Below are 27,101 nucleotides of genomic sequence, written 5' to 3'. Positions count from 1 at the left end.
AAAGCGAAACTCCAAATTGACCTTAAGAGGAAGGTAAAGTGCTAACCGCCACTCCAACAAAGACAAAGAGTAACAAGAAGAAGTTCCAATCTTGCAAAACAGTATCAAGAACCACCACTTAAGAATAATTAATTATTATAATCTCCTCAAATCAAAGGTTGTGTCTTTCAAGAAAAATTTTTGGGAAGCAGATCTTGCAATAAAATAATCACCCCCAAAGGAAAGATTATTATCTTTGTTCAATTTCCTAGCATTTTAAAACCGAGGAGGGAGGAAGAAGACGCAATTAGGAACGGTATAAAGTTGGAAGACCACATTCTTTGGCTGCAGGGCGCTTTTCCTCGTCTAAATTGAACATCGCGACCTTTGGAGTGGAACTTTCTTGATCACTAGAGGGAAAACCATATACTTTTGTGTTTTAAGAAAGCCTCAGATGGACACAGATTGAAACATCAGCTTTTCTTTTATTATTATTTACAAATCCGATTATTATTTTCAAAGCTGAAAAACTGTGATACAATTTGAGGAAAGAGTTTCCCTTATACTAGACCCCAAAAAAAAGAATAGCATTTGGTCCCCTCTTTCAAAAGCAACGAGCACAGTCATAAAAGTTTCACGGTACTGAGAAAGCAGCTAAACCAAGTTGAAGCAGCACAGTCCGAAAGAATTTAATAGAAGCCACACATTATACCTGTGAACAAAAGACCAGCGCTTCTCCCTAAAGAGGATCACACGAACACAATTACCCGAACAATCCCCTCCAAAAAAGTCATCCCGCGGTACATTTCAAAACAAATTATCATCGAAGAGAGGAGGGGGAGGAGGCCATTTCCACTTATTTTTATTGTTTTACTTGAAATCTTGATATTTTCTTGAGTTTACCCATTTGGCTTTGAATCTAACTTTTCCCAAAAAAATAATAGTAAACCGAGTCCAGTTCCCATCCAATTAAAGTCTGACTTGTGTTGTGTGGAGAGCCTTTTTTTTTAAACTTCTTGAGTTTAATATTTTCTTATTTTGGATAAACCATTTTTGTGTGTGATTGATTGATTGAAATTTAAGCGAGAGAGACAGAGAGGAAAGCCACTCGCCCCTCTTTTCGTAAATTTAACCCCTACTGCATTTGCATTTTGGTATTCAAATAAAACCCCATCAATATATTCCACCACCCACCAATTGACTTGCAAAAAAAGGAAACAAAGCAAAGAAAACATATCCTTCTTTATTTGAAGACACATCAACTTTGAATTCAGAAGACTAACTTGAAAAATCACTACCGATAGAAAAGGATTCCACACAAAAAAGCAATATTCTCAAAGAACCACCATTTACTTCATCAGCACAACCAGAAGACAACTTCTCCATTTCAAAGCAGAGCCATAGACAATTTTGTTGCACATTATGGAGTCACCTTCGTATTTCAAAAGTTCCAACTTTAACGGGCATGTCGAGCCGAACCACGCAATGCATAAAGTCTCCTCCACACAGACATATCGCACATGCCACAACAACGAGGAGCAGAATGGGTACTTTAGGAGACTGAGCTTTCCTCAAAAGACTTCCACCAGAAATCGTAAACTCGAATATTCATCCGACCCACTGGAAGAAGATGATGACAGCAGCACTAGCTCTCGTCAACTGCCACAGCAAGATTTGATTGATTGCATCAACGAGCATGTGTTTAGTGACTCCGAACCGGACAGTACTGGGTATTGCAATTTCCCCGTCGGCTTAAAAATCAAAGCCAAGAATCCAAGGGCCAAAGCCGAGATTGAGCGTATGGTTCAACAGTTTCCAAAATTATCAATAAATGAAGAGGAATGTGAGTTGTCATCATACCCACATAAATCCTTGTCCATCACCTTCAAGTCAAAATCACAATTAGAAGACTTGATATACCACCTTCACTATAAAAACATTGAGTTTGAATTGGATTATTCGAAATTTGTTTCCCATCCAGGAGTGCTTTTCATAAAGAATTTGTCAAGTGACTTGGTCTTTGAAGATAATGACTCTTCAGATGAGTCAACAGATTCAACATCAAACAAGCTGAGAAATCACCACAAATTGTACCAATTTTTGAATGATAACTGCTACTTCAAGTCATTGCAAGACATCAGATTATTCCACAATGATTCTTCATCACACAATCATTCCGGAAATGGATCACCCCATTCTAATCCAAGCTCAACGGCATTTGCCATTGTCAAATTTGCAAACTACTTGGATGTCGATATTTTGATCGAAAAGCTCAGCAGACACACACCCAATATATTCAATGATAACCCCAGTATCCCACTATTTCTCAACAGATATATCAACAAACGAGAACGGTTGTCTTTTGCTTCTGCATCTAGCTCATCACATAGCTTTGTTTCACGTCGTAGTAGCAGCACATCAATTAGTGCAACACCCATGTCAACAACATCATCAACAACTTCCTCCACATCATTGTCCTCAAGATATCACCACCATAGTTCAAACCCAAGAAACTCCAACGATAACTTCAGTTTAATCATATTGGAAAATTTGATCAACTTTTTACCTTTTGAATTTACCAAAGACAAGTGTGAAGCGTTTTTGAATAAGATTAAAATGTTTGGAAACCAAATTGAATCAATCTATATTCCTATTATCGGCAAAGGAGAAGCTTTGACAACTTTGCACCCTCTTGACTTTGGATATATTAAATTCAAAACCAGTGGAAACTTTGTGGAAAACACGTTTCGTGTATTGTATTATTTGAATGATTTACTGTGGGAAGAATTGATGGCTTTGGATATGAAGAACTTACCATCTTTGATGGAAACCGATTTTGATGAAAGAGAGTTCAGTGTCAATGGATCCAGTGACAGTGTTATCAGTAGCAAAGAAAATGAAAGCTCCATTGGTGATGCCAATGGTAAATGCTCAACCAATGTAGTGATGAATCGGAAGTTGTCTGTCACTATTGCACAGCATAAACACAATCATTACTTGTTTTCACAGGCTAACCAATACTACATATCATTCAATCATAGTTTGGTGAATACTAAACAACAGCTGCCCATTGGAATAAACTACCCTAATCCGGTATACACCATCAATTCATTCATTAGAAGTGTCAATTATCAAGAGACAAATTTGTATGTCAATAATTTCTCGGTCATTTTCAACAATGATGATACCACTTGGGAATTGTTTTGGAAACAATTTGGGTTGATCAAGTCGGCAAAAATCATCAAACCACACTTTTATCAAGATGAGGACTCAATTGATGATGAAGAGCAAAAAGCTGGCCGAATTGGGTTTGTATTTTACGAGACTTTTAAGATGGCAATCAGGGCCATTTTAAAGACCAACAACAAGCTTGTTCATGTTGATAATTACAATCCCATGGTTATTCAATCATCTTTTGCAATTCAAAAGTCCAATAACAATTACAAATCATACCCAATGCCACCGGCACCACCAATTGGGAACCCAAATATGCCATTGCCTCTTGACTACGCCCCAATGCAACCTAATAAATCTTTGGGACCTGCTCCTCAGTCTGCTGCTGGCTCTGGGCCTGGCATGCAATACTATACTTATCAGCCAATTATGCCCTATTATTACGGATACCACCCAAATCCGTATGTATATGGAGGCCAAGGAATGTTTAATGCTAGTGCAACATCAGATGCTGATCATCCAGTCATGTTGCCACCAAGTCAAGTGCATCAAGGGCATTCAAATGGACACAAACCTACACCCAGCCAAAAAGTTTCAAGTCAGGAAGGCAACTAGTAGAGGAGTTGTGAATGCGTGTGTGTATTTTATTGTCTATATACAAAGTGTAGAGATAATGGGACCCTTTCAACAGCTTTTCATTACCCTCTGCTTCGAGGAGACACAGTAGCTTCACTTGGTGCACTCTCTGCCACCTCTTCAATAGGTTCTACCGATTGAACTTCTTCAATATAATGCTTCAACATACTCTCTATTCCGTTCTTTAAGGTAACCGAACTTGAATCACAAGTCCTACATGCTCCTTTCAACTTGAGAAAAACAGTTCCATCAGAGTCCCTAAAGTCCACAAACTCAATATCACCACCATCGTCTTGTATTGCTGGACGTATCCTTGTGAAAATCAACTCCTTGATCATGGACACTACCTCATCATCGTCTTCATTGAATGCCACATCATTGGTCAACTCTGCATCCTCTCCTTCATTGATCACAGGTAATCCATTAGTCAAATATTCAGTAAGGATGGAGAATATCTCCGGCTTCAATAATTGCCACTCAATGTGAGGGCTCTTTTCAATAGTTATAAAGTTTGAACCAAACATTATCGATCTAATGCCATCTATGCTGAATAACTTCACTGCAAGAGGCGATGAATGTGCTTCTCTCCCACTTAAAAACTCACGAGTTTCATTCTCTCCTAAAATTTGCATAGATGGTAGAAATTTTAGTGCATGATCGTTTGGAGTATCTGATGTTTGAATGAATAAGTTTCGTAGACTTTGAAAAGTTGGCGATGATATAACGTGTCTTGGCGGGATGGATAGTAGCGTCTGTGGGCGCGCATAAGTACTTGCACAGGAGGCAGTTCTTCCTAACAACCTGAACATCTCGTAACCAAAGTAAATAGGAGTTGATTGTGGATGAAGGCAAAGTGAAGATGAATTGCACATTCTAGAATTTTTTTTCTCTTTGTCTCTGTATGATCTACGAACAGCCTTTAAATTGGACTAGTTTAACTAGAGATTACAATTAGAGAACGAAGGCCTTACAGAGAAAGTATCCAATCAGTAAAAGCTTCAGCGATGAAGGTTAACATTATTAACTATTACAAGTAGTATGGGAACTATGTTCTTCGTTGACTCCGCTCAGCTAGGCTTTTTCTTCAAACAATATCTTTTCAAATATGGATGCTGCATTTTCCTCAAACTTGCCACTATCTGTCGTCGCTTCATTTGATGAGATGCTGTAATCTAATTGCAACTTGTTTTCTGCAACCATCAACATATTTGTCTCCACAGTTTTTTCAGCAATAAACTTGTATACCGTAACTTCCTTGGTTTGTCCAACTCTATGAGCTCTATCCTCTGCTTGCTTGTCGTCATGAGGATTAAAGGATTGGTCGAAAATTATGACGTTGTTGGCAGCCACCAAGTTGATTCCAAACCCACCTGCTTTTGTAGATAGTAAAAATATTGGAATTGTATCATCTTCGTAATACATATCAATAGTTTCCTGTCTTTCTTCAACCTTGGTACCACCATCAAGACGAACAAATTTGTATTTGAATATGGAAAGCACTTTCTCCAAAATGTCCAATACTTGAGTGAAGAGGGAAAAGATTAAAACTTTTTCACCTTTGTTGTTGATGATGATGTCAAGTATCCTTTGCAATTCAACAACTTTGCCACTATCCAAAAATGAGGATTCATCCAATTGCCATTTTCTCAACGTGTGAGGAAACTTCAAACACAAGTTATTCAATTCAAAATCTGACATTACAGTCATATCCTCGTATATGTATGTCTCGTTGGCATCAACGTACTCCGGTTCATTCTTTATCGCTTTTGCCATCTCCTTAAGCTTGTCATCGTCATACTTTACACGAAATAATAACGGGTGCAATGCAGCTTTACGCAATTGCATCAACACATTCGATGATGTAGGAATGGGGTCTGATTTGCTCAACTTGATTACCTCGGCTGGTGATAAACTCTTCCTCCTTTCCCTTTCTGCTCTTACTCTTCTACCATCATTAAGAAACTTGTTGTACAATTCAGCTTGATCGGGGGTCATTTTACAATGAACAATTTCGTGGCACTTGACTGGCAAATGTTGCAATACTTGGTCTTTTCTTCTACGCAACACAAATGGCGTCATCATCATTTTAGCATTCTTGATAGCTTGCATTGACAATAATGGATTGTAATCTTTAGATGATTTTTCCGACACCATACTTGCTTTTTGACGAAAGATCCCTACAAGATCATCCCTCTTTTCGTTGAAAACTTGAGGCAAGATGAATGATAGCAAAGACACTAACTCCTTCAAGTTATTCTGTAAAGGAGTCCCGGTGAGCAATAACCTAAACTGTCCCTTTAATTTCATCAATTTCACATATCGCTCCGATTGTGAATTTTTCAATAAATGACCCTCATCATACACAACAACATTGAAATCTTGATGTTTTAAAAACTTGGCATCTTGAGGTGAACCACAAGCTAATGAGTAAGTTGTTACTAGTACATCAAAATCTGCATCTTGTAAATCATACCTTAATTCTTCTCTCTCCTTTTGTGACCCATAGTATGCTTGAACTTTTATATCGGGGCAAAATTTGTTAAACTCACGGATCCAATTTTCAATTGTGGAAGCAGGAACCACCACCAAGTGAGGACCATTTTCACCAGTTTGCTTCAAATGTGCCATAAACGCAATGACTTGACAAGTTTTACCCAATCCCATCTCATCAGCAAGAATACAGGAGAGCTTATTTTGGTAAAGCAAGTTAATCCAATTGAGTCCAACTTGTTGATAATTGTTCAATGTAATTTCCTCATCTAGTAAAGCAGGCTTGTGTTTGATATACCTTAACCCTTTCTTTTTGATAACTACAACGTCATCATCTTCATCGTCATTCTCCTTTATCTCATCATCCTGAACAGGATCCAATTCAACCAAGTCAAGTTCACCATTTTCGCCTGTTTGTGAAACACCCCATTCTTTCATTTGTGATGAGATTATATCACCATACTCTGCACATGTCTTGATTAATGAATCAATAGCTTTATAGCCTTTCAAGCTAGATTCAGTTTGTTCAATTATCCTCATTCCCATTTTCTTCTTTCGACTGTTTTTCTTTGCCTCTTCTTTGCTAAAGTCGTTTTCAGATATATCGTAGATGGTTTGATACGGGCGAGATTTAATCACAAGTTCTGCCGTTTCTGGATCAATGTTTGATATATCAATTAAGTCTTCAATTGGGGCATTGTTGATAAACTCGAGGATCTTGCCATCAATTGTTGTAAGACCGTCCTCATCATTCAAGTCGAGGTCTTCATCAGACATGGAATCACTTGCATCATCATCACCCAAAATCTCTTCGTCATCGCTGATTTGTATTGCATTCAGTTTATTGCTACCCCGATGTTGTTGCTGCTGCTGGTGGCTCAGTAATTGTTGTTTTCGAAGTTTTGCCAACTTGAGGTTTTCTGCAATTCTTCTCTCCAGCTCCTCCAATTCGTCCACTTGAGATGATGTTTCACTGCTATGTAGACTAGTTGTGCTGCTATTATTGTTTTGGTCAAAGCTGAATCTTGCACTTAAAGAGCTTGGAGCAGGGACAGGAGACACAGATTCAGAGCTAGGTGAGTGTGATTTTTCAAATAATGACCCCTTAACTAATTTCCGTCTCTTTGTATTATCACCTGATAACGAACCTAATCTTCCGAATCTTTCTAGAGTAGATTGTTTAAGGCCCGGACTTTTATACTTGTTGAGTAACGATTGCCTAGATTTAATTTCAACTTTTGTGGACAGCTGATTATTGTCCTTTGTTGGAGACATGTCGTCAACTTTGACACGGGCTTTGCCCTTCATCTTGATTGGAGATTCATCTTCATCATCATAATCAGCACCCCCTCTGTTATTCTCTTGCTGTTCATCCTTTTGACCCAATCCTGCCTCATACTCTCTTTTCAATTGCTCTTCTTTAAGTTTCTGCTTCATTGATTCCTCCTGCTTAAGTCTGGCTTCTCTCTCAGCCTTTTGTTGTTTCAAATAATCACTATAGCTATAGTTATCCTCCAACCATTTCGTTACATCACGTAAAATCCCTTTCCCTTTGACAAATCCTTTGAAGATGTCACTTTCACTTAGATAGTAAAATCTTTTTCTAATAAGGGGGAAATCCTTGTGTTCACGAATCTTTTGTCGTTTCTTTTCAATTTCAATCCTCTTTTGCTCATCTATTTTGCTGTTGAAGCTTGGCTGTGGTGTGTGCTTTGTATCTGAAGGAGATGCTTTTATAAATATGGGAGATGAGGATGGCACTTGGACATAATTTTCCTTTTGAGGGGTAGCAGAGACCGATCCGTTGTGAGAGTCATTAGATCCTCTTCCATTATTCCAACTCATTCTGTGCCTAGACTCTCTTGACTAGCAAAGAATTTGAATCAATTTGTTCAAAAAGTGTTTGATGACGAATGGTTTTTGCAAAATTGCGGTCAAAACAAAAAAAAAAAAAGAGAAGAGAAAAAGAGTGAAGAGAGGAAAAGAGGTTTCGCGTTGAGACGCGTGAAGTGAGAACCAAGTCAGCTCCCGAGCAAAATTACCTACCGAGAGAAGAGCAACCCTTTTGACGAAGTAATGAATGAATTTTAACTAAGCTATTGACAAATATCTACATTTCATGTGTGCTTACATCTCTCAGAACTAAATCATAAACCAATTTTTTTTTTTTGCATTAACATAAACATCATTAACTTATACCCTAAATATTCAACTCTTTATACTTTTCACTCAAATAATCCGGATCATTCAAGTATTTTACATCAGAGACAGGTCTTTCTCCCATCACACTTATTCTATAAGCGTGTCTAATCACTGGCTCATCAAAATCAACACATGGTGTATGCACAGTGGTTCCATTATTCCAAAATACAATAGTATCTGGTTCCCAAGATACACGTATTTGTAAATCCTGAGCTTTTTCAATATGATCATAAAGAAAATTCAAAAGGTAATCTGATTCTTCTTGTTTTAATTCAACTATTCTTCTACCAAATTCCTTGTTCACGTAAAGGTGCTTTTTACCAGTTGTTGGGTTGACTCTAACTATAGGATGAATATTTGTCTCTGGTTCTCTCCGCGTAATTCCACCTGCTCTTTTATTAGCTTCAGCTTGTTCCACTGAAGAATGCAAGATATGTAACCCCTCCAATCTCTCCTGCATCGCTGGACTCAACCTTTCATAAGCCTCAACAGTGTTTGCAAACAAAGTATCACCACCGCTTTCAGGAAGTTGCAAACACGAAAACAAAGTCAATTGTAAAGCATTGAGGGAGTAGGAACAGTCGCTATGCCATAATATTGAGTTTGATCTAGTCTTGAACACAGAGTCAATCTCCTGTTGTGATGCACCACGGAAAGTTATATGCATTTCAGGATGATTTTCAGGAGCTCCTGATGTTGGGTGTGTATGCAAAGTACCAAAATACTTCATAAAATTGACAGCAAATTCTGGACCAAGTTTGTTAAAGTCTTGCTTCTTGAAGGCAACCACCCCACGATCACTTATAAATCTTGCCAAATCATTCTTGGCTGCATCATCCAACTGGCTCAACTGAATGCCTTCCACAATAGAGCCCAATTTAGGAGTCATTCTCTTCACTTGATACTCCTTGTCATTAGGAAACAAATTCTTATAATCCTTATCCCCTTGTAAACCTTTATCATGATACTCTTGAAACTTGTATGGTGGAAATTTTTGGTTTGGGTTCCAAGTAGGCAAATATTCAGGATATAATGCTTGTCTTTTGTTTGCTTCACTGACAGTAAAACTGCCCTTCTTTGTCTTGCCCTGGTGGGCAGATTGGAATTGAGAAGCGTCGTATTTGTCTTCTATTGATACTGCAACTGGAGCCATAATTGATGATGAAGCTTTATTGGAGAGTAGCATATAGCCCAAAGCACAGGTATATATACTCGTGTGTGTTTAACACACGACGCATCTAGTGCTCTTTGCTCTTGTGGCAACTGTGGTTCAATTCAAGTGATTTGATGTTAGTGACAATGACGATATTTCACAAGTTGTTCTGTGCCAGATGCATAAGAAAAACTGTGGCGTCTTTCACGCACACTATTGCAAATGCAAATCTAGGAAGCAACAAACAAAGTATCTATTGTGTTTATATTACTCATCATGCAGAAGAAGGAAACCAAAGACCGAGAATGGAGAATGGAAAACATACAATAACACACAATAGGGGGAATAGAATATCTACTTCATTGTTCCTCATTGGTTGACACTCTTCCTTATTGTGCTCTCGGCTCGGAAAAGTCAAAAGAATTAAATGCTGCAAAGACGTGCCACAGTTCGGAATACCGACTTTCTGTGCCGATTTTACCTCTTTTGCCTTCTCTACACTTTGACTACTTCACGTCACACTTTAGTTGAACAAAGCACTTCCATGTTGGCTGGTCACCTTATCTTAAGTAGTTATCTCTACTATTCTCTGTCGCAAACTAAGTGTCGCATTTTTTTCACGAAATCCAAAATCTCTGAAAATGAAGAATTTTTTGCATCAACAATGAAGAATTAGACTCCATCATCATAAACATGTCACAGCACATCATAGAGGAAACATCAATCGGCAATGTAGACTACACGGTAGTAATTACATACAATCAAACGCACCACAAAAAGGCACCTATCACCATATACATCAACCAACAACAGAATCAGTTCATGGGCAATTACATCTACACGATACAAGATTCATCTACATTCATAAACAGTGCCGAGGAGGAGAGTGATCAGATTAAGCTGCTAAACCAACAGCTAGTTGCAAAATACAAAGTGCCAATTTATCTAAACATAAATAGCGGGGCTCAATTCTCAACTGTGGAAATGTTCCAAACAATTACATCCTTAATAAGCGCATCGGCGTAGAGTCGATAAAGTAACAAGTTGTACCACTAAATGTCAATAAATATTTATTAAATTAATCTGCAACAACTCTAATCTATTAAGCAACATACTCCTTGGAGTCACCTCTAAATAAACCCTTGATAATTTGCTTATTTATGATGGTTTTATCAACAATCATGTCAACATGTTCGGGGAAAACTCGGCCATACCAGATGAAATCGCGGCTTGTGGTGCATTCCTTTGGGTAGTACAATACATTCCCAGCAAATGCGTGGCCACCAATATGAGTGATTTCACCAACGTATGCACCGTCATCTATTGATTTTGCTGCCAATTCTTTATTGAATTTGTCAACCAATAAGGGACCTAACACACCACATCTGATATCACGTTTAGCGTGCCCACATATCACAACCAAGTCCTTTTCTAAATCCCACTCTTGAAAGTTGTCATTATTTATCTTTATATTGGTATGTCGCTTCTTTGAACTGGCCAGTGTTTTCACAAATGGATTAAAAACTTCAATCTCCTTTTCAGTTTCATTTGTCAAATACTTCTTTAAGAATTGTGCTGTGTGGGCAATGCTGAATTTGACAATTCTCCTCTCCGGGTAAATGAAAACCAATTGATCCCCATTACGCACGTCAAATTGATTTAGTAATTGTTGATTATTGTATAGCACTATACTTGAAATTGAAGTACGCTCTTGCATTGGAACTTTGAAACGTAGTTTATGAACCTCGTGTGCCAAGGTTCCCTCCCAATTCTCAATTCTCGACTCAAACTCCTCCATTCTATTGTGTTTGGTTGTAAGCACCATGACATGCTTATTGGGGATAGCAGAACTCTTGTCGAGATCTTGGTCAAAGTTGATTTGTTTATCTGGAGGGAAATGCTGTCGACAAAATTCACAATCTTTTTGAATAGAGATCTTGGGGTTGATCAATTTCCAACTGATAACATGTGACAGCGTGGGCTTGCTAGTGAGTCCTCTGCAAGATATTCGAATCATCTAAATAAGTGAGTTATGCTTGCAAGGGTACTTTATGAACAGTAATGCAATCTTGAAGATGACCACAGAGAGAAGAGATGCTTTTTGAGTTGTATATTTTTGTCGGAAAAATCTTTGTTTCCACCGGATCGAGAAACCGAGAGAAACTTTTTCTCATCCACAAAAGGTCTCAAACGCTTCACTATGGCTACATTTCCTTTAAAGATGCCCACGTACTCCCCAACTCCGGTGGTGGAAGGAACGCTCTACGAGTCCGTTTGTGGTAGCACATTTGTCAAATAAATCACCTTACAACAAAATTAATTTGTGCTTGAGAAGGCAACTTTTTGCAAGAATTCTTAGGCGAAATGCAAAGCTAATAGTCATGTAATAACCTCTACTTTCAGCCGTCTCCGTCTTGATAATGTAAGCATATTGCACCGAACACACTGATTTGTCATCTGGGATTCAAGTGATACCACCTTCCTTTCTTTACCTATATTATCATCATTTGTAATCTCATTACTAAGTGGAGATTATTTACCTGTTTTGGGTAACTCGTAAGTCCGCGAAGGACCGAAGCGAAAAAAGAAAAAAAAAAGTAAAAACCGAAATTGAGTTGTCGCTTACTTTGGGAATTAAGGTTTAATTTTCCGAATTTTTCAGCCACAGTAAATCTCATCTTACAAATCAAGCTTCAACCAACTCAATATAAATACAAGGACAATCTCAATTGAGGCCACCTGTTGTTTCCTTTGCCATCCAACAACAATGACTAAACCTGCAATTCAATCATCCAATTTATTTAAACCAATCAAAGTGGGAAACACCGTGATTCAACACAGGATTGCCCATTTACCAACTACTAGAAACAGAGCACACCCAGGTGATCATATTCCTACTGACTTAGAGAAGAAATACTATACTGATAGAGCTAAATCTGGTGCGTTGCTAGTCTCAGAGGCCACAGTTGCTACTCCAAAGTTGGGATGGTACCCAAATGTTCCTGGTATTTGGAATGAAAAACAAGCTTTGGGATGGAAGGAAATTGTTGATTCCGTCCACGAGGCAGGTGGAAAGATTGCCGTTCAACTATGGGGTATGGGTAGAGTTGGCAGTGGCGCTTTGTTAAAGGCAAAAGGTTACGATTTTGTTGGAGTTAGTGACGTATACGAACATGAAAAATCGGAAAAGGAAGCTATTGAAGCTGGAAACCCACTTCGTCCATTGACTGTTGAGGAGATCGAGGACTTGGTACAAAACGATTACCCCAATGCTGTCAAGTTGGCTCTTGATGTTGCGGGATTTGATTTTGTTGAGTTGCACTTTGCAAACGGATACATTGCTAGTCAATTCTTGCACCCAAAGATTAACACTAGAACTGACAAGTATGGAGGACCAATTGAAAACAGAGCTAGGTTCATTTTAGAGGCGCTTGACAATATCTTCAAGGTTGCCGACGCTCAAAGAGTGGGTGTAAGATTCTCACCAGCAAATGTTTTCCAAGAACCAGGTATCAATCCTTCAAGCAAAGAAGATTACACCTACATTCTTAAGGAATTGCAAAAGCGGGCCGATAACGGACATCAATTAGCATTTATTGATTTGGTTGATGGAGTGTATGATGTCGATGATGTTCAATCACCAGCAAATGTCAACTACTTTTATGATTTATGGAAGGGCGTGATTTTAAAAGGAGGAAACTATACCGAAGATAAGAATGATGGATGGAAAAAAATTCTTCAAGATGCCGATGCGAATGATCGTACTTTAGTTGGCTTTGGAAGACATTTCATTGCTAATCCAGATCTTCCACAAAGAATCAAGAATGGACAAGATTTGAATGATTATGATAGATCTACCTTTTACACCACGTTTGACTATGGGTACAATACTTACCCAGAATATGGCGAGACAAGAGAAGCCGATCCAGATGCAAAGGTGGTTCCTAAGCCATTGGTTCATTAAAGAGTGAGCTTTCCATAGATTTTAATAGAAATCTGTACTTTCCTTTTGTCGTATCTTATCTTTTTGCACCCAAAAAGCATGCAGTTGCGTTACCTTGCAGGACAGTGTATAAATAGATGAATCATTTCCACAATATGTCTTTTGTTGTAGTTTATACAAAGATGGGAGTTGTTTTATCATTACCTTTGGCTTTATTGGGAGTGCTCGGTGGCTCTCGTACAGGCGAGGACGAAGACACGTCCATGAATAAAACAGACTCTCAGCCAGGATACTATAATGGAAACTATCTGTCAAAATATGGTACCAGACTCAACCAATCTTTAACCAACTCGTCATCTTGGGGAAATGAAGATGCATCCAATGGATCAAATAATGCTTGGATAGCAGCGCCAGTGATAGGTGGGGTTTTTCTTTGCTGTGTAATCGGTTGCTGTACAGTCGGTATTTGCAAGAGTCCAGGTACCACAGCTTCCCAGATGCATCCCCGACATCACCAACCCGATCAGCAAATTGTTGATACAGTCGATTCCAATGTGACACCCCCAGAAAAGGCCTATTTGAGAGTGGAAGACGTAGAGACACTTGTTGGAGAGGAAGAATTTCAAAATTGTGTCGCTAGTGACATAGAGTCTGTCAAGACAAAGTGCTGATACGGTAGACTTGTAGGATACATCACGAACACATACGAACAACTAAGACACTAAAGCTGTAGTATTGTATCTCTCATCTACGTCAAGGAATCTAAAAACAAATCACATTTGTATTAAAACCAAAAGTCAACAATGTTGCTCTCTTCAGTGTGCTTAACAGGAGCAATTCCAATCTTCTTTGTTTCCAAATCTTTGACAAAATAAGCCTCTCTAAGGAACGGAAGACCGATACCTGGAAGCCCTCCCGTGTTTTTATCTGAAAAGATGTGGCTTCCACACTTGTTTCCATTCTTGTAGAAAAAGCTTGAGTATGGGACACTAATATTGACTGGTCCAAGATCAAAAGTAAACTTATCGTTTGTGTTCAAAACTCGGTCACAATCAAACAATCCTGATGAATCTTTACCCAAAGCAGCATCGATTCCATCCACCATGTGTTGCTCTAATGAAACCCATGCATTACCGGTGTCAAAACCGACCAGCTTTGTGAATGGGAAAACTTTGCCATCAGCAGTACTTAATGATGTGGCATTAATGTTTTGTTCAGCATCGAAAATCCCCAATTCCCCTTCATACTTAGCTTTGTCAATACCACCCAAAAGTAAGGAACCTTGATTTCCTTCACTCAAGTAGATTGAGTATCCAGCATGGTTAATCAAACCAGCATGTTTGGATGCAAAGACATAGTTTGATTTCTCATCTTGAGCATTTCCAACACCAAAGACACCAATATCTCCTGAACTAATAGTACTAGCATCAAACTCAAAGTCGGGAATCTTTCTACCATCATCAAAGTAAAGATCATCGTTGGATTTGAAACTTATGGTGACAGAAGAACCATCTCCGTAAGCCAGCTGCGTTTTCTTGGTCGAATTTTTGAACGTGGAAGAGTCCTCTGGATGGAAAACTGCATCCGATGCACACTCCTTTTTGGCACAAGTTGCACCGGGCACTGGTACATTCACACGGTAACTTCCTGTATCAACAGTGACTCTAACTGGCTCTTTATTAGATCCCAACTTCAACTTGGTGTACCATCTTGCTCCAGTGTCAGCAAACCATTGCAGTTCTGAAGGGATTCTCTTATCAAGCGAGTTGCTATCTTCACGTTCAAGCTCATGAACAATGAACTTGTCGTGCTTCTTCTCCACCGGAGCACCGTTAGTAGCAGCAGCCAATAAGGTGACCAATACAGTAGTCTTGAGTAATGTAAGCATTGTAAGTTGTTGCTGTAATTAGAACAAAATATCAAATGGAAGAGGTAATCGCTGCCCTATTTATAGTTCGAAATGACGGAATGACAAACAGCAATCATAATGACAAATTGCAGACAACGTGGTGGTCAATAACCACAAAGAATCATATTATTGTTGTATCTTATTGACACTATATTTGAGGGTGCAAAACTGTGAAACCTGCATAGAAACTCCCATAACCATAAAGTGGATGCCCTAATGCAGCAGAATGACGTAATACCCCTTATTTGTGCCTTTTGGTTTGTATACTCTGTGCATATTCATTGGTCGACCAAGTGGAGATGTAACGAGTTTTGTGTTTGGTAAATTTGCATTATTCGGTGCAGGCTCATAACCATTCAATGAAAAAGAAGAGTCGACACATTTCTTCATTGCTGAAACTTCGTAAACAACAATTGTTCTCCAAGCCTGAACAGAGACGGTTCTACATTGATCAGAAAGAACCTGCTTATAATATAACATTACTTATCTAAAACCAATAGTCAACAATGTTACTCTCATCAGTGTGCTTCACGGGTGCAAGCCCGAGCTTCTTTGTATCAAAGTTTTGAGTAACATAAACCTGTTTAACAAATGGAATACCAAGGTATTGTCTATTACCAGTTGTAGATGTATTTTCAATTTGACCATGACAAACATTTGGTGTTTTTGTTTTAGTAAAGATACTTGAATATGGGATATCAATTGTGACTTGACCAAAGTTCAACGAAAATGTTTTGTTGGAAACAGAATCACAAGGTACATTACCATTCTTATCAACTCCAACTTCGCTACGAACAGCATCAACAATGTTTTGGTCAAGTGACAATCTTGGATCACCCGAGTCAATTCCCATTTGGTTTACTAAAGGAATTTCGGTTCCGTTTCCTATAGTGACTGACTTTCCAGTAATGAAGTACTCGGTGTCAAAGAATGCCAACTCTCCTTCGTATTTTGCCTTATCAACAGCACCAACGAGCAAGGTACCAGTCGTGTCATTCTCATCCAAGTACAACGAAAATCCAGCATGATTAACCAAGCCTGCATTTTTGGCAGCAACCACGTAACTTGCATTAGGCTGAGAGTAGTACCTAATACCAAACCAACCCATTTCAAAATCAGTATAACTAGACACCTCAAATTCAAATTGAGGAATCTCGTCACCGTTATCAAAAAAGATATCATCATAAACAGTGAACCCTTCCATTTTGTGTTCACCGCTTCCATACGTTGAAACGTATTTCCGAGACAGGTTGTGGAAAGTGGTTGACTCATCTGCATGGAAAACACTATCAGCTGGGCACGACTGGTGGTTTATACATGTTGCTCCAGGACCAGGCATGTTTAATCTCCAACTGCCAGTGTCGATCATAACTTTAACTTTCTCCTTGTTAGAACCAACTTCTAACTCAGTAAAATATCTGTAATCAGCATCAAAATCAATCAGATCAGCTCTTTTGTCAATCCCGTGGATCTCAGAAGCTTGAAGTTTGTGCAGGATGAATTTATCGTGTCTTTTCTCAATAGGAGTGGCATTTGCAACGGCAGCTAATAAAGCCACCAAAATTGATGATTTAAAAAAGGCAACCATTGTTGAGTGTCTGTGTTGTCGTAGGTTGCAAGTGACATTGAGAAAAGGGGAGATGCCTCTCTATTTATACCTCGAAAGTTTGTTGGCGTTTCGTGGAATACCCAGATATCTACAACAATGCCATCGCCTTTGTGATGCTGGCCATGTGGTCGGCTTCAACTAAAGTCAAGCGCACCAGCCAGAGTCAAACCTCATAACACAAACTCTGTGTTGGCAGCAATTCCAGAGATACCGACTCACAACGCAACTGTTGTAAGTATCATAACCATTGCATCAAAACATTGATACCGCGTTGTTACACAACTACGCGCAATTCAACAATGGATTTAAAACAATGGAAATTCAAGTGTAGTGATAATCAAACATGGTTGCTACAGTGTACGAAGAAGATACATTGCTAGAACAATGCAAGATAGCGTGACGTTTTCTTCTGTTGACTTTGTCAGGTTTCCGGTCCGGAGCATGCACGTTGAGATCGTTTCCGTGCAATTGATAAACAATGAAGGTCTCGAGCGAAACTATCAATATCGGAGGAAATGCAGCTACCCAGCAGGTACGTAGGGAATGGAAGTTTGCATCATTTGCCTAACTGCAGGGATCTTCACAAGAGACAACAGAGGGGTGATAAATTTGCCCCCCGCGTTGGGAAATTCCAAGTCTTCGAATTTCAAATTTTGAATGCTCATAACCATGAAGTTATGTTGCATTTCAATTTGAACAATGTAATTACACAAGTTGAGGTATGTTGTTGTTCAATGTTCTTCTCTTTGCTCTTACTTAATCCAGTTTGTGTTTTGATGACAGAAGTTATTACACAAATATAGAGCCTATTTTGATTGTGACGTTCGCTGATAATGTGTTTCCACGCGTGTATCAAATCTACATTTAAATCGATGACACAATGATTTAGCTATACACATTATTCTTCAGCTCTTCTTCTCAAATTATCCAAAATCGAAGAGGAATCCCCATCCCCTACTTTCCTTTTCTTGACCCCAAACGTACCTTTCAATTTACCAGCGCTCCCAAATTTTCCCGTCCAAGTGGGAGTACCCACAGGCGTTTTTCGAGCTAATTTCCTTGACCTGCGAAGTGCTTCTGTTGCTTGGCTTACATACTTTTCAGCTTCTTTCTCGGCAAATCTAGCTTCTTCATCATTGTAATTGATAATTTCGTCATGCTTTAAAGCACTGTGTACTCCACTTTGAGCAAATATACCCGCCATAATTCGACTTTCATCGTTGTTATTCAGTTCACCTTCTTGCTCCTCTCCTTCTTCATACTGATCCAACTTCGAAACGCCAGTTATTTTTGCAACTTGACCGTAATCATCGTCATTTGCATGCCTTCTTCTGGTCAAAGATGACGATTTCCTCAGCTTCGTTCCCCTATATTTTTGCTCAGTTTTGGCATGAAACATATCCCCGGTTTCTGTCCCTTTTTCATCCTGATCACCCAAGGTAAACAAATCATGCAAATCATTATTTTTGAAAAACCGTCTTTGCTTTGGATCTTTCAATATCTTATTTTGCAAAAACGTTTTAAAAATTTGCCGATGGTAAATTTTCTCCTCAATCGAACCAGTGGTCATTAGCCTATATATTGTGATGTCTTTCTTCTGTCCCAACCTCCAAGCACGTTCTCTGGCTTGTATATCTGTTGACGGATTCCAATCGGGATCATAAATAATAACTCGATCAGCACCGGTCAAATTAACTCCCAACCCTCCAACTTTTGTGGTAAGTAAAAAGACATGAATATTAGGGTCATTATTGAATTCATCAACCAAATTTTGTCTCTTGGAAATTGCCGTTGATCCATCCATTCGTAAATATGTAAAGCTCTTTGAAGCATCATTGAGTAGTGGCAAATTGGCAACAAATTTTTCCAAAATATCGAGCATTTGCCTTGTTTGACAAAAGAGCAAAGTTTTATGACCTTCACTTTGCCATAGTTGTAAAAGGTTCTTCAAGACTTGCATTTTGCCCGACTTTCTTGGATCACCATAGTTTGCTTTATGCATTAACGCTTCCCTGTATATCAAATCCGGGTGGTTACAAATCTTTCTCAACGTATCAACCCCCATAAGCACGTTTCGTTTCCCTTTGAGAATGGAATTCAAGTCTTCGCTGTCGAGAAATTTCTCGTACAAGTCCTGTTGCACTCTAGTCAACTTGACAAAAAGAACCATTTCGCTCTTTTTTGGCAAATCTCTAGCCACGTCATTTTTCAACCGCCTAAGCAAATACGGTGCGATCAAATCTCGCAACACAACAGCACACTTGAAAGCTATTTTGACCTGAAGATTGTTTGAGTTGGCATAACCTCCCACATTGATCGGAATTGAAAACTGTTGCTGAAACACAGGTAACGTGCCTAGTCTACCAGGAAAGACAAAATCAAACAACGACCACAACTCCGTTAAATTGTTTTGAATTGGAGTTCCTGATAATATAATCCTGTTTACTGTTTTAATTTGTTTGCACGTTAATGAAATATCCAGATCTGGATTTCGAATTTTATGTCCTTCATCCAAAACACAGTATCCCCATTCTTGAGGTAGGATATACTTGGAGTAGATGCGAAGACCAACATACGTAGTTATCAATACATGTCCTTTTGAAACTACCGTGTCAACTATTTTTTCAGCATTGATTTGAGTTTTGATCCCTCTTAGTGATTTTTGAGAAGTTTGAGGATCCCATGATTCCAAGTACTCTTCCATTTTGGCTTCACTGATTTTGGCATCATTTCCCATCCCCGATCCAATACTGTGTAATATGACGCACCGAAGCGGTGGCCACCACCTATGAAACTCATTGACCCACTGGTTCATCACAGTAGCGGGAACAACTACCAAAACAGGTTTATCTAAAAGCCCTGAATAACGTAGTCCTGCTAGAAATGATATTATTTGAATTGTTTTGCCCAACCCCATTTCATCACCAATAATACCTCCCGTTTTTTGAGAGTACAACTCCCAAAGCCACTGAACACAGGTCTTTTGATAGTCAAATAACGAGGGATATATATCACCTGGTAACCTAAAAGACTCATTAAGTTTTGAGTCCGGTATTGTGGGATGTGGTTTAAACCATTCTTGTTTACCTTGATTGTCATCCACCTGTCTCAAAGATGATCTCTTTTTGACCCAATTTGCTAATCTCGTTTTATAATATGATTCATTACCATCATCAATGTTACGCACTTCTTCATCTTCGACCAACTCTTCTTCAATCTCTTCATTTTCGTCATCCTCTTCAGCAGCAATCTCTTCCTCCTCCGCAAGCTGATCATCATAAATGTAATCCTCATCTGATGCTTGGTTACCATCCGATTCCTCTATCTCATTAGCACGTTCTGCCGTTGAGGACGACGCCACCACGACGCTCTCCTCGTTCAGCTCAAATCCCGGCTTTCTCAAGAAAACATGACTTTGACTTTCATCACCAGTGGCGTCAACCAGCTGGAACGCGTTTTCATTACCAAATGCTGTAATTTTACCTATTCTAATCAAATAATCACGTTCACTTTCATCTGGAAGTCTCCCTCCTCCACTCTGCTGCTCTTCATGACTTCCCTTTGAATCTTCAAGGGCTCGCTTGTTCAGATCAATCCTCGATTTGATATCGCGCACATCTTGTTGTTTAGCACTGAGCTCATTCTCCTCAAGCCATTGAATCTCGTCCTTAATCTTCTTCTTTTCACTGATCTTTGTGCGAGGATGAGATAGTTTGGAGTTTAGTTGATTGATGTGCTTCACTGACACGTTTAAAGTTTTGATAGCTTTTTCCAATCTCTTTTCATCTTGTTCAATATCTTTTACTAGGAGTAGTTTATTGGCTTTATTGGTGATTGTATTTTCCAAATCTGTCTGATCAAACACTTGAACATCAGTCATGACATAGTTCTAGCTTTTGATGAGTTGGTGGTGTCTTGTGTAAATTTCTTGCAGCAGATATATGCGCGACTCAGATAAATAGCAATCGCCATCGAATTTGTATGAGAGTAATTGCTCTTCCAATACAAACATTATTACTTACGTAGAGATATCTTTAGTAGGCCACGGCGAATCAGAACCACTGACTTCATTAAACCTACGAAATATAAACTCCATAATCACATCCTTGCTTGTTGCTGCAAATCCGACAATGCTTGCTGATACACCTCTTCGTCCTTTTCCGAGATAACATCATTCAACGGCAACTCAAACGGCTCAACTACTTTTTCACCACGACCAATATCCTTGGATATCGTATTGAACCACTTTTGTTCACCTTTCCCAAACACAAAGTTGTAAGCATTACCGATATTCTTCGCTCTCGCAGTACGACCAACTCTATGAACATACTCTCGTGATGAATTTGGCAAGTCATAGTTTAGGACATCACTGATTGTGGTTAAATCAATACCTCTCGCTATTAAATCTGTGGCAATGAGGATGTTGATGCTTTGGTTGGAGAAATCTTTCAAAATACGAGCTCTTATTGATGTTCGATTGTTTGTTGAATTTATGAACCCGACATTGATCTTTATAGAAAGGGCATCCATAATGAGTTGCAAAAGCTTTGATAATCTAATACATGATTCATTTGATTTGGCAAATATTAGCACGTTGGAAAGTTTGTTTTGAGAAATGAGAAACTTGGCAAGTATCAAAGGTTTCAAAGAGTTCTTTGCAACCCCATAGTGTATGATGTACTCGGATAACGAGGACGGTACACTAAACATTTCATTAACCAATTGATGTGTATCATTGACAATGATGAGTCTTGGCTTGTAGAAATCGAGATTGGATAGTTTCCCAGCATCGGTGGTCAAGGTTGCGGAAAACACCAACTTTTGTACTTTTAAACTCCATCTTACAGATATGTCATGCTTTTGCTGTTCATCAATCTTACCAGTAAGTACCAGCGACCAATTTTGAAAAGATTGATTTAAAAGTCTATCAGCTTCATCGATAACAAGAAATCGCAAATTTGATAGATTGATAGAATCGAGATTGAGATGTTCAACTAATCTACCTGGAGTACTTATCACAATATCAGGAACTGATTTTAGCAACTTTTCACTTTCTTCTTTGATCGATATATCATTCTTCAACCCAACAATAGATAGATTTGTCCCTTGTGATAGCTGTAACATGGTTGTTTTAACTTGATTAATTAATGGTTTGGTTGGCACTAAGACAATCGCTCTCACTCGAGGCACAACTCTATTATGTAACGCCTGAATTATGGGGATTGAGTATGCCAATGTTTTACCAGACCCTGTGGACGCATTCACAAGGATGTCCCCAAAAGCATCGGGTCGCCTTTTGTTGGCCGTAATTTCAGGTATCATCATCTTGAGAACGCCCACCTGCACAGCAAAAGCTTCGCTGATTCCTTGAGACGCAAGGTTATCCAACAATACCTCATCAAGATCGAGATCTCTAAAGGAAAGCTTCTCATCTGGTGTTACATATTGTGGGGTTGTAAGCCAATCCAAGTTCTTAGAGTATTGCGATGTTGATGTAAGCTTTTTATCACGAGGTAGTTGGGGTTGAGGAAGGGGAGCAAGGTCTTGGGTGTCCACAATATCTTCTTCCTCGTCGGCCACTGACTCAGCTTGTTCTGTTGAGTTGATAGATTGTTTAAACTTGTTGAAAACTGATTGGTGCTTGGACTCATACAGGGGGTCTATTTCCATCTGAACATCTTCCATTTCCACATCTTGCTCTTGGTTGACATTGGTGGTTGAATCATTATTCATTGTGCCATTGTGGTCCGCATCATCATCGCCATCATCATGATCCTCTTCACTAACCTCCACCTCATCATCTTCACTTTCACTTGATTCCAGTTCCTCCTCTCTCTTTCTTTTATTCAGGGTATGCACAGGCTCATTCTCTTCTGGATCGTACCTAACACCAAACATTGCAAGTCCGAATCAAACCCAACTGCTTTCCTGTCTCATCAAAAAATCGCAGCCTAAAAAAAAATTGAAAAAAAAAAAATAAAAAAAATTCTCAACTTTGTACCTACCGATCACCTTCACGAGTCAACACCATACATGCACCCATCATTACAAATTCTCAGCAGGTCAGTATGGAAAGGACCTCATATTGTACCATTACCAATAGCGAAAGCTATACAGAACAAGTCAAGCATAAGAACAAAAGCTCGTAACTGTACCATAATACCACAATTTGTTGGACTCAAATTCGAAGTGCACAACGGAAAAGATTATGTTGAAGTTGAAGTCACTGATGATATGGTGGGCTCTAAGTTGGGTGAATTTGCTCCAACTAGAAAAAGATTTATGTACAAGTACTCCAAGAATTAGAACAAATGGAGAGAGCTCTACCATTTTCCTTGTATATAAAACGTGTCTAAATTTTCTATAATATACACTCTGTGTTAACCACTGTTACGTCTTGGATTGTAGTCATCCAATCTCTGTTGCCTCAACTCTCCAGTTCTATCAATACTAGGCCAATTACCCCACCCATTCAACCTAATTACCAATATAGTGGCATTATCATCACCTCCAACATACTCGACAAATTTGATCACTTCCTGAGCACAGTATTGCGGTGTAGCCTTTACGTGTCCCACTCTTCTATAGTGCGTCATTATGATATCAGCAATTTCCTGATCGGTCAACATGTTGGTCACTCCATCGGTACACAAGATGAGAAAGCACTCATCTCCACCAAGACCACCAACAGTGTACTTTTTAATTTCATCATCTGTAAGCTTGTGAGAGATCTCCTTAGAGTCACCAACAATCAACTGAGTCACATCTGGCTCTGCAGTGACTCCCATTTCCTTATAACTGACATCGCCAAACGCTCTTGTGTTTGCTAAAGCTATAAACCGCTCTTCTCCAAAGGAATCAGTCATGAAAAAGTTGGCAGCATATCTTCGAAGTCTTTTACTTTCTAATGGATTCAGAGGGTGGTGGTCCACCGTCAACGCGTTTGCTATCCCGTTTTTGTCAACTAGTATCGCCCTGGTATCACCCACGTGGGCAATCGTTAACAACGAAATTGTGTTTCTATTGAAGTAGTAATTTTCAATCACAGGTAGTGACTTGATTGGATTATTATAGATGGTTTGAAAGAATGCTGATGTGCAAGTTGACCCCAGCTGTTGTTCTTGTTGGAAAAAGTCGTAATCAGAGTTGAGAAATGAAAGGGGTAATCTGAGTGTAATATCATTCTTCTCAAGATCCTTCTGCAAGCTTTTGAGGAGTAGCTTATTGGATTTCCATGTGTCAAACGTCTTTTCTCGATGTTTAAACCACCGTTTCCAATAACCACCAACGTTCTTGGCATACTTCTTGAGTAAATCCTCTCTTGCTTTTTTTGTTTTCACCAACGCATCTCCGGTTTCGACATTCAGTGACAAGTTCTCTGCAAGATACTCACTACACTGGCTCCCACCATGGCCATCAAATACATTGAAATTGAACACCTCATTACCTTTGATGTTCAATACATTGGCACTGTATTTATCCTCATTATAAGGCCGATTGACTCTGCTTGTAAAATGACCCAAGTGTGAAGGACTTTTGAGAAGCTTCACACGTAACCTTCCTTCAAGTTTGGGCTTAGCTTCGCCCGGCGCCGATCGGACAACTGGTGTAAACACCACCGATTCAGATAAACAACGGTATGGTATTAGCGAAGAGCACCTTTTCACTATGCGACATTGGTGAGGAAAAGCAATTGTCATCTAAACGGGGTGAAGGAGGAAGGCTCTTTGTGGTGTTGTCAATGAGTGAGTGGATGAATGAATGTGTGTATCTGATTTAAACTTCTTTCGGTTAACAAAAAACTTCCCGTCCTTTCAATTTTGTGCCTTTGTGCGATGCCTTTCAAAAAAATGCCGTTTCTCTGGCTTTTAGCGCAATACCTCTCCCCGCTCTACAAAATGCCATACACCTCTAAACCTATGTGTAATATATTAATGTACTTGCTACAACACTAAATTCTCATTTGCATCATTATCGTAATCGAAATCATCCAACGGCTCGTCTCTATATGGTGGATGTGTGTTTCTGCTACCATCTCTGTCAAAGAAATTACCAACAGTATTGCTGATTCTTCCCCATAAACCGCCACTCTGAGATTGTGCATTCAATGTACCGTTGTAATAGATTGGTTCTTCGTCTGGGGAATTGTCAATTCTATTAGCTAGCGAATTGTTAAATTCTCTTCGTTGTCTTTCGTAATTGACATCAGCTGGATTCAAGGAGTTATCCTCATGGTTACCATTACTAACCAAGTTGAATGGACGTAATTGCATTTGTCGCCGTGACAATTCTCTAGACACTATTCTTTTAGCTTCAACAATTACCAAATCTGATCTTTTATTCGAGTCGTCATTGTCTTGCTCATCATCCTCGTCAAACAAGATCCAAGAATCGTAAAGGTCCCCAAACCCAAGCCGTTTCTTAACTTTATCATAAACATGAAACATGGCTAGTAAAACCGGCACCAATATCAACCTTGGAATCCAATTGTTTAACAAGTTGAATAACCCAGTAAGATGAACTGATTGACCATACCATTTTTCGAAAATTGATTCACGGCTAACAAATAAAGTTATGAAATTGTAACTCAATGGAATTGTCAATCTAGCAATATACATGGCGTACCAACAAGCCAGTACAGGGTCGGAATTTCGTGGTACTAAATGATACATGTTGAATATCTTCAATTGTGTCAATGAGTTTAATGCAGCAAACAACATGTAAGAAAAAGTGATGCAAGAAATTGCAAATTGCAAGAATGAATGGTTATTGATCCCTGTTGAGTAAACAAAAACATTCATCAATGAAAGTTTTGTTGAATGGAAAAATTCAGATTGCAAAATCACAAGGGAAGCCAATCCCAAGATCGTGGCTCCAATTCTGTTGGAAATTGGTCTGATATAGTACCAATATATGAAGTTAAATTTAGGACTCCACAAGACACGGTGATTATCGACCCTAAACACCAATTCTCTCGTGGAAACTGAATTCAATACATCTTCCAATCTAAGGATCTTTGAAATCATTCGGTTAAACTCAGACTGGTAGCCAATAAACCTATTCAAATTCAGATTAAACAGTGAATTTAAGTCAGTCATAAACTGATCATTCAATTGATCACGATCGATGACTGTATTGTCATGTAGGTATTGTTTTTCCACTTGCTCTCTGATTTCGCCAGGTACTGAATCGTACAAATTCAAGATCCAATCACGATATTTGAAATCCTCAATAGATTCACTAGTATAGTTTTGCTTTAATGTAACCACTTTCAATACATCCTCTCTAAATGAAATCCTTATATCTTCCAAATCATCAACAAGTTTGGGGAGTTTGAGATAATGGTGGTTTAAGTCATTAACCACTGATCCTTGAATCCACTTGTTTCGCGGTATGCTAGTCAACCCATGTCCCATTAGCCAAGTGGCCAATATCAAGGCATACACATGTGAAATGGCAATAATCATCAATTTCAAGTGACTCAAGTTAAGTTTGACTTCAATCAACAAGTAAATAATTCCCACTAATGACACTGAGATCATAATGGCTTGAAATTTCAAATTTTCTCGAATTGCATCTCGAAGTTTGTTGTATGTGTCATGATGTCCTGATCTATAAAATTCCAATAACATAGGCAAGATTATCCATGTGAGGAGGAAAGTGATCCAATAATTTGATTTCCAAATGTATAAAATGGCAGAATCTGGCAAATCAAACCAAGTAATTTCCTGCGTCAGTTGTGTATTATGGGAGACATAATCCAAGGGAAGGGTGAATATAATGGACAATGGGATGTATATACCTAAAGTTAGTGGTATAGTCAAATATATTGGATATTTAAAGATATTTATATGATATCTTATCCCTAGTAGGGAAAGAAGCAATATTAGAATGTAGCAAATTGTTGGTACGATCCACATCTCGGCCTTTACCCCTCTTTTGAATCAAATCGTTTTTGGGATGTTTGTAGTTGGGAAAGGACTGGCAGTAGCGTAGGTCTAATTGC

General features: G+C 38.8%; 14 protein-coding genes across 14 annotated transcripts; 4 read left to right on the top strand and 10 right to left on the bottom strand. All coding sequences in view use genetic code 12, as the record gives it.

Moving 5' to 3' along the window:
- Positions 1 to 1,401: 1,401 nt before the first annotated feature.
- On the top strand, positions 1,402 to 3,768 carry I9W82_003942 (uncharacterized protein; the record flags this gene model as incomplete). The annotated part of the gene is made up of 1 exon (XM_067692961.1): positions 1,402 to 3,768. One exon carries the CDS (start codon positions 1,402 to 1,404, stop codon positions 3,766 to 3,768), a length of 2,367 nt encoding a protein of 788 aa, XP_067547530.1.
- Positions 3,769 to 3,851: 83 nt separating this feature from the next.
- Positions 3,852 to 4,598, bottom strand: I9W82_003941 (uncharacterized protein; the record flags this gene model as incomplete). The annotated part of the gene is made up of 1 exon (XM_067692960.1): positions 3,852 to 4,598. One exon carries the CDS (start codon positions 4,596 to 4,598, stop codon positions 3,852 to 3,854), a length of 747 nt encoding a protein of 248 aa, XP_067547529.1.
- Positions 4,599 to 4,860: 262 nt separating this feature from the next.
- Positions 4,861 to 8,124, bottom strand: I9W82_003940 (DNA-dependent ATPase; the record flags this gene model as incomplete). The annotated part of the gene is made up of 1 exon (XM_067692959.1): positions 4,861 to 8,124. The coding sequence occupies one exon, from the start codon at positions 8,122 to 8,124 to the stop codon at positions 4,861 to 4,863; it is 3,264 nt and encodes a 1,087-aa protein (XP_067547528.1).
- Positions 8,125 to 8,479: 355 nt separating this feature from the next.
- Positions 8,480 to 9,634, bottom strand: I9W82_003939 (TauD/TfdA dioxygenase family protein; the record flags this gene model as incomplete). Its single annotated transcript, XM_067692957.1, has 1 exon — positions 8,480 to 9,634. One exon carries the CDS (start codon positions 9,632 to 9,634, stop codon positions 8,480 to 8,482), a length of 1,155 nt encoding a protein of 384 aa, XP_067547527.1.
- Positions 9,635 to 10,736: 1,102 nt separating this feature from the next.
- I9W82_003938 (uncharacterized protein) lies at positions 10,737 to 11,651 on the bottom strand (the record flags this gene model as incomplete). The annotated part of the gene is made up of 1 exon (XM_067692956.1): positions 10,737 to 11,651. One exon carries the CDS (start codon positions 11,649 to 11,651, stop codon positions 10,737 to 10,739), a length of 915 nt encoding a protein of 304 aa, XP_067547526.1.
- A 750-nt stretch (positions 11,652 to 12,401) lies between these two features.
- On the top strand, positions 12,402 to 13,598 carry I9W82_003937 (uncharacterized protein; the record flags this gene model as incomplete). The annotated part of the gene is made up of 1 exon (XM_067692955.1): positions 12,402 to 13,598. One exon carries the CDS (start codon positions 12,402 to 12,404, stop codon positions 13,596 to 13,598), a length of 1,197 nt encoding a protein of 398 aa, XP_067547525.1.
- Positions 13,599 to 13,759: 161 nt separating this feature from the next.
- Positions 13,760 to 14,248, top strand: I9W82_003936 (uncharacterized protein; the record flags this gene model as incomplete). The annotated part of the gene is made up of 1 exon (XM_067692954.1): positions 13,760 to 14,248. The coding sequence occupies one exon, from the start codon at positions 13,760 to 13,762 to the stop codon at positions 14,246 to 14,248; it is 489 nt and encodes a 162-aa protein (XP_067547524.1).
- Positions 14,249 to 14,361: 113 nt separating this feature from the next.
- Positions 14,362 to 15,465, bottom strand: I9W82_003935 (uncharacterized protein; the record flags this gene model as incomplete). Its single annotated transcript, XM_067692953.1, has 1 exon — positions 14,362 to 15,465. The coding sequence occupies one exon, from the start codon at positions 15,463 to 15,465 to the stop codon at positions 14,362 to 14,364; it is 1,104 nt and encodes a 367-aa protein (XP_067547523.1).
- Positions 15,466 to 15,973: 508 nt separating this feature from the next.
- On the bottom strand, positions 15,974 to 17,074 carry I9W82_003934 (SAP98; the record flags this gene model as incomplete). Its single annotated transcript, XM_067692952.1, has 1 exon — positions 15,974 to 17,074. The coding sequence occupies one exon, from the start codon at positions 17,072 to 17,074 to the stop codon at positions 15,974 to 15,976; it is 1,101 nt and encodes a 366-aa protein (XP_067547522.1).
- A 919-nt stretch (positions 17,075 to 17,993) lies between these two features.
- On the bottom strand, positions 17,994 to 20,975 carry I9W82_003933 (DNA-dependent ATPase; the record flags this gene model as incomplete). The annotated part of the gene is made up of 1 exon (XM_067692951.1): positions 17,994 to 20,975. One exon carries the CDS (start codon positions 20,973 to 20,975, stop codon positions 17,994 to 17,996), a length of 2,982 nt encoding a protein of 993 aa, XP_067547521.1.
- Positions 20,976 to 21,193: 218 nt separating this feature from the next.
- Positions 21,194 to 22,993, bottom strand: I9W82_003932 (putative ATP-dependent RNA helicase; the record flags this gene model as incomplete). Its single annotated transcript, XM_067692950.1, has 1 exon — positions 21,194 to 22,993. One exon carries the CDS (start codon positions 22,991 to 22,993, stop codon positions 21,194 to 21,196), a length of 1,800 nt encoding a protein of 599 aa, XP_067547520.1.
- Positions 22,994 to 23,128: 135 nt separating this feature from the next.
- Positions 23,129 to 23,401, top strand: I9W82_003931 (mitochondrial 37S ribosomal protein uS19m; the record flags this gene model as incomplete). Its single annotated transcript, XM_067692949.1, has 1 exon — positions 23,129 to 23,401. The coding sequence occupies one exon, from the start codon at positions 23,129 to 23,131 to the stop codon at positions 23,399 to 23,401; it is 273 nt and encodes a 90-aa protein (XP_067547519.1).
- Positions 23,402 to 23,475: 74 nt separating this feature from the next.
- On the bottom strand, positions 23,476 to 24,795 carry PTC6 (type 2C protein phosphatase; the record flags this gene model as incomplete). Its single annotated transcript, XM_067692948.1, has 1 exon — positions 23,476 to 24,795. One exon carries the CDS (start codon positions 24,793 to 24,795, stop codon positions 23,476 to 23,478), a length of 1,320 nt encoding a protein of 439 aa, XP_067547518.1.
- A 243-nt stretch (positions 24,796 to 25,038) lies between these two features.
- On the bottom strand, positions 25,039 to 26,727 carry I9W82_003929 (LMBR1 domain-containing protein; the record flags this gene model as incomplete). Its single annotated transcript, XM_067692946.1, has 1 exon — positions 25,039 to 26,727. One exon carries the CDS (start codon positions 26,725 to 26,727, stop codon positions 25,039 to 25,041), a length of 1,689 nt encoding a protein of 562 aa, XP_067547517.1.
- Positions 26,728 to 27,101: the final 374 nt, after the last annotated feature.

The sequence above is a fragment of the Candida metapsilosis genome, assembly GCF_017655625.1.
Source record: "Candida metapsilosis strain BP57 chromosome Unknown scaffold5, whole genome shotgun sequence".
Taxonomy (NCBI): domain Eukaryota; kingdom Fungi; phylum Ascomycota; class Pichiomycetes; order Serinales; family Debaryomycetaceae; genus Lodderomyces; species Lodderomyces metapsilosis.
This window is presented reverse-complemented; position numbering and strand designations above follow the sequence as displayed.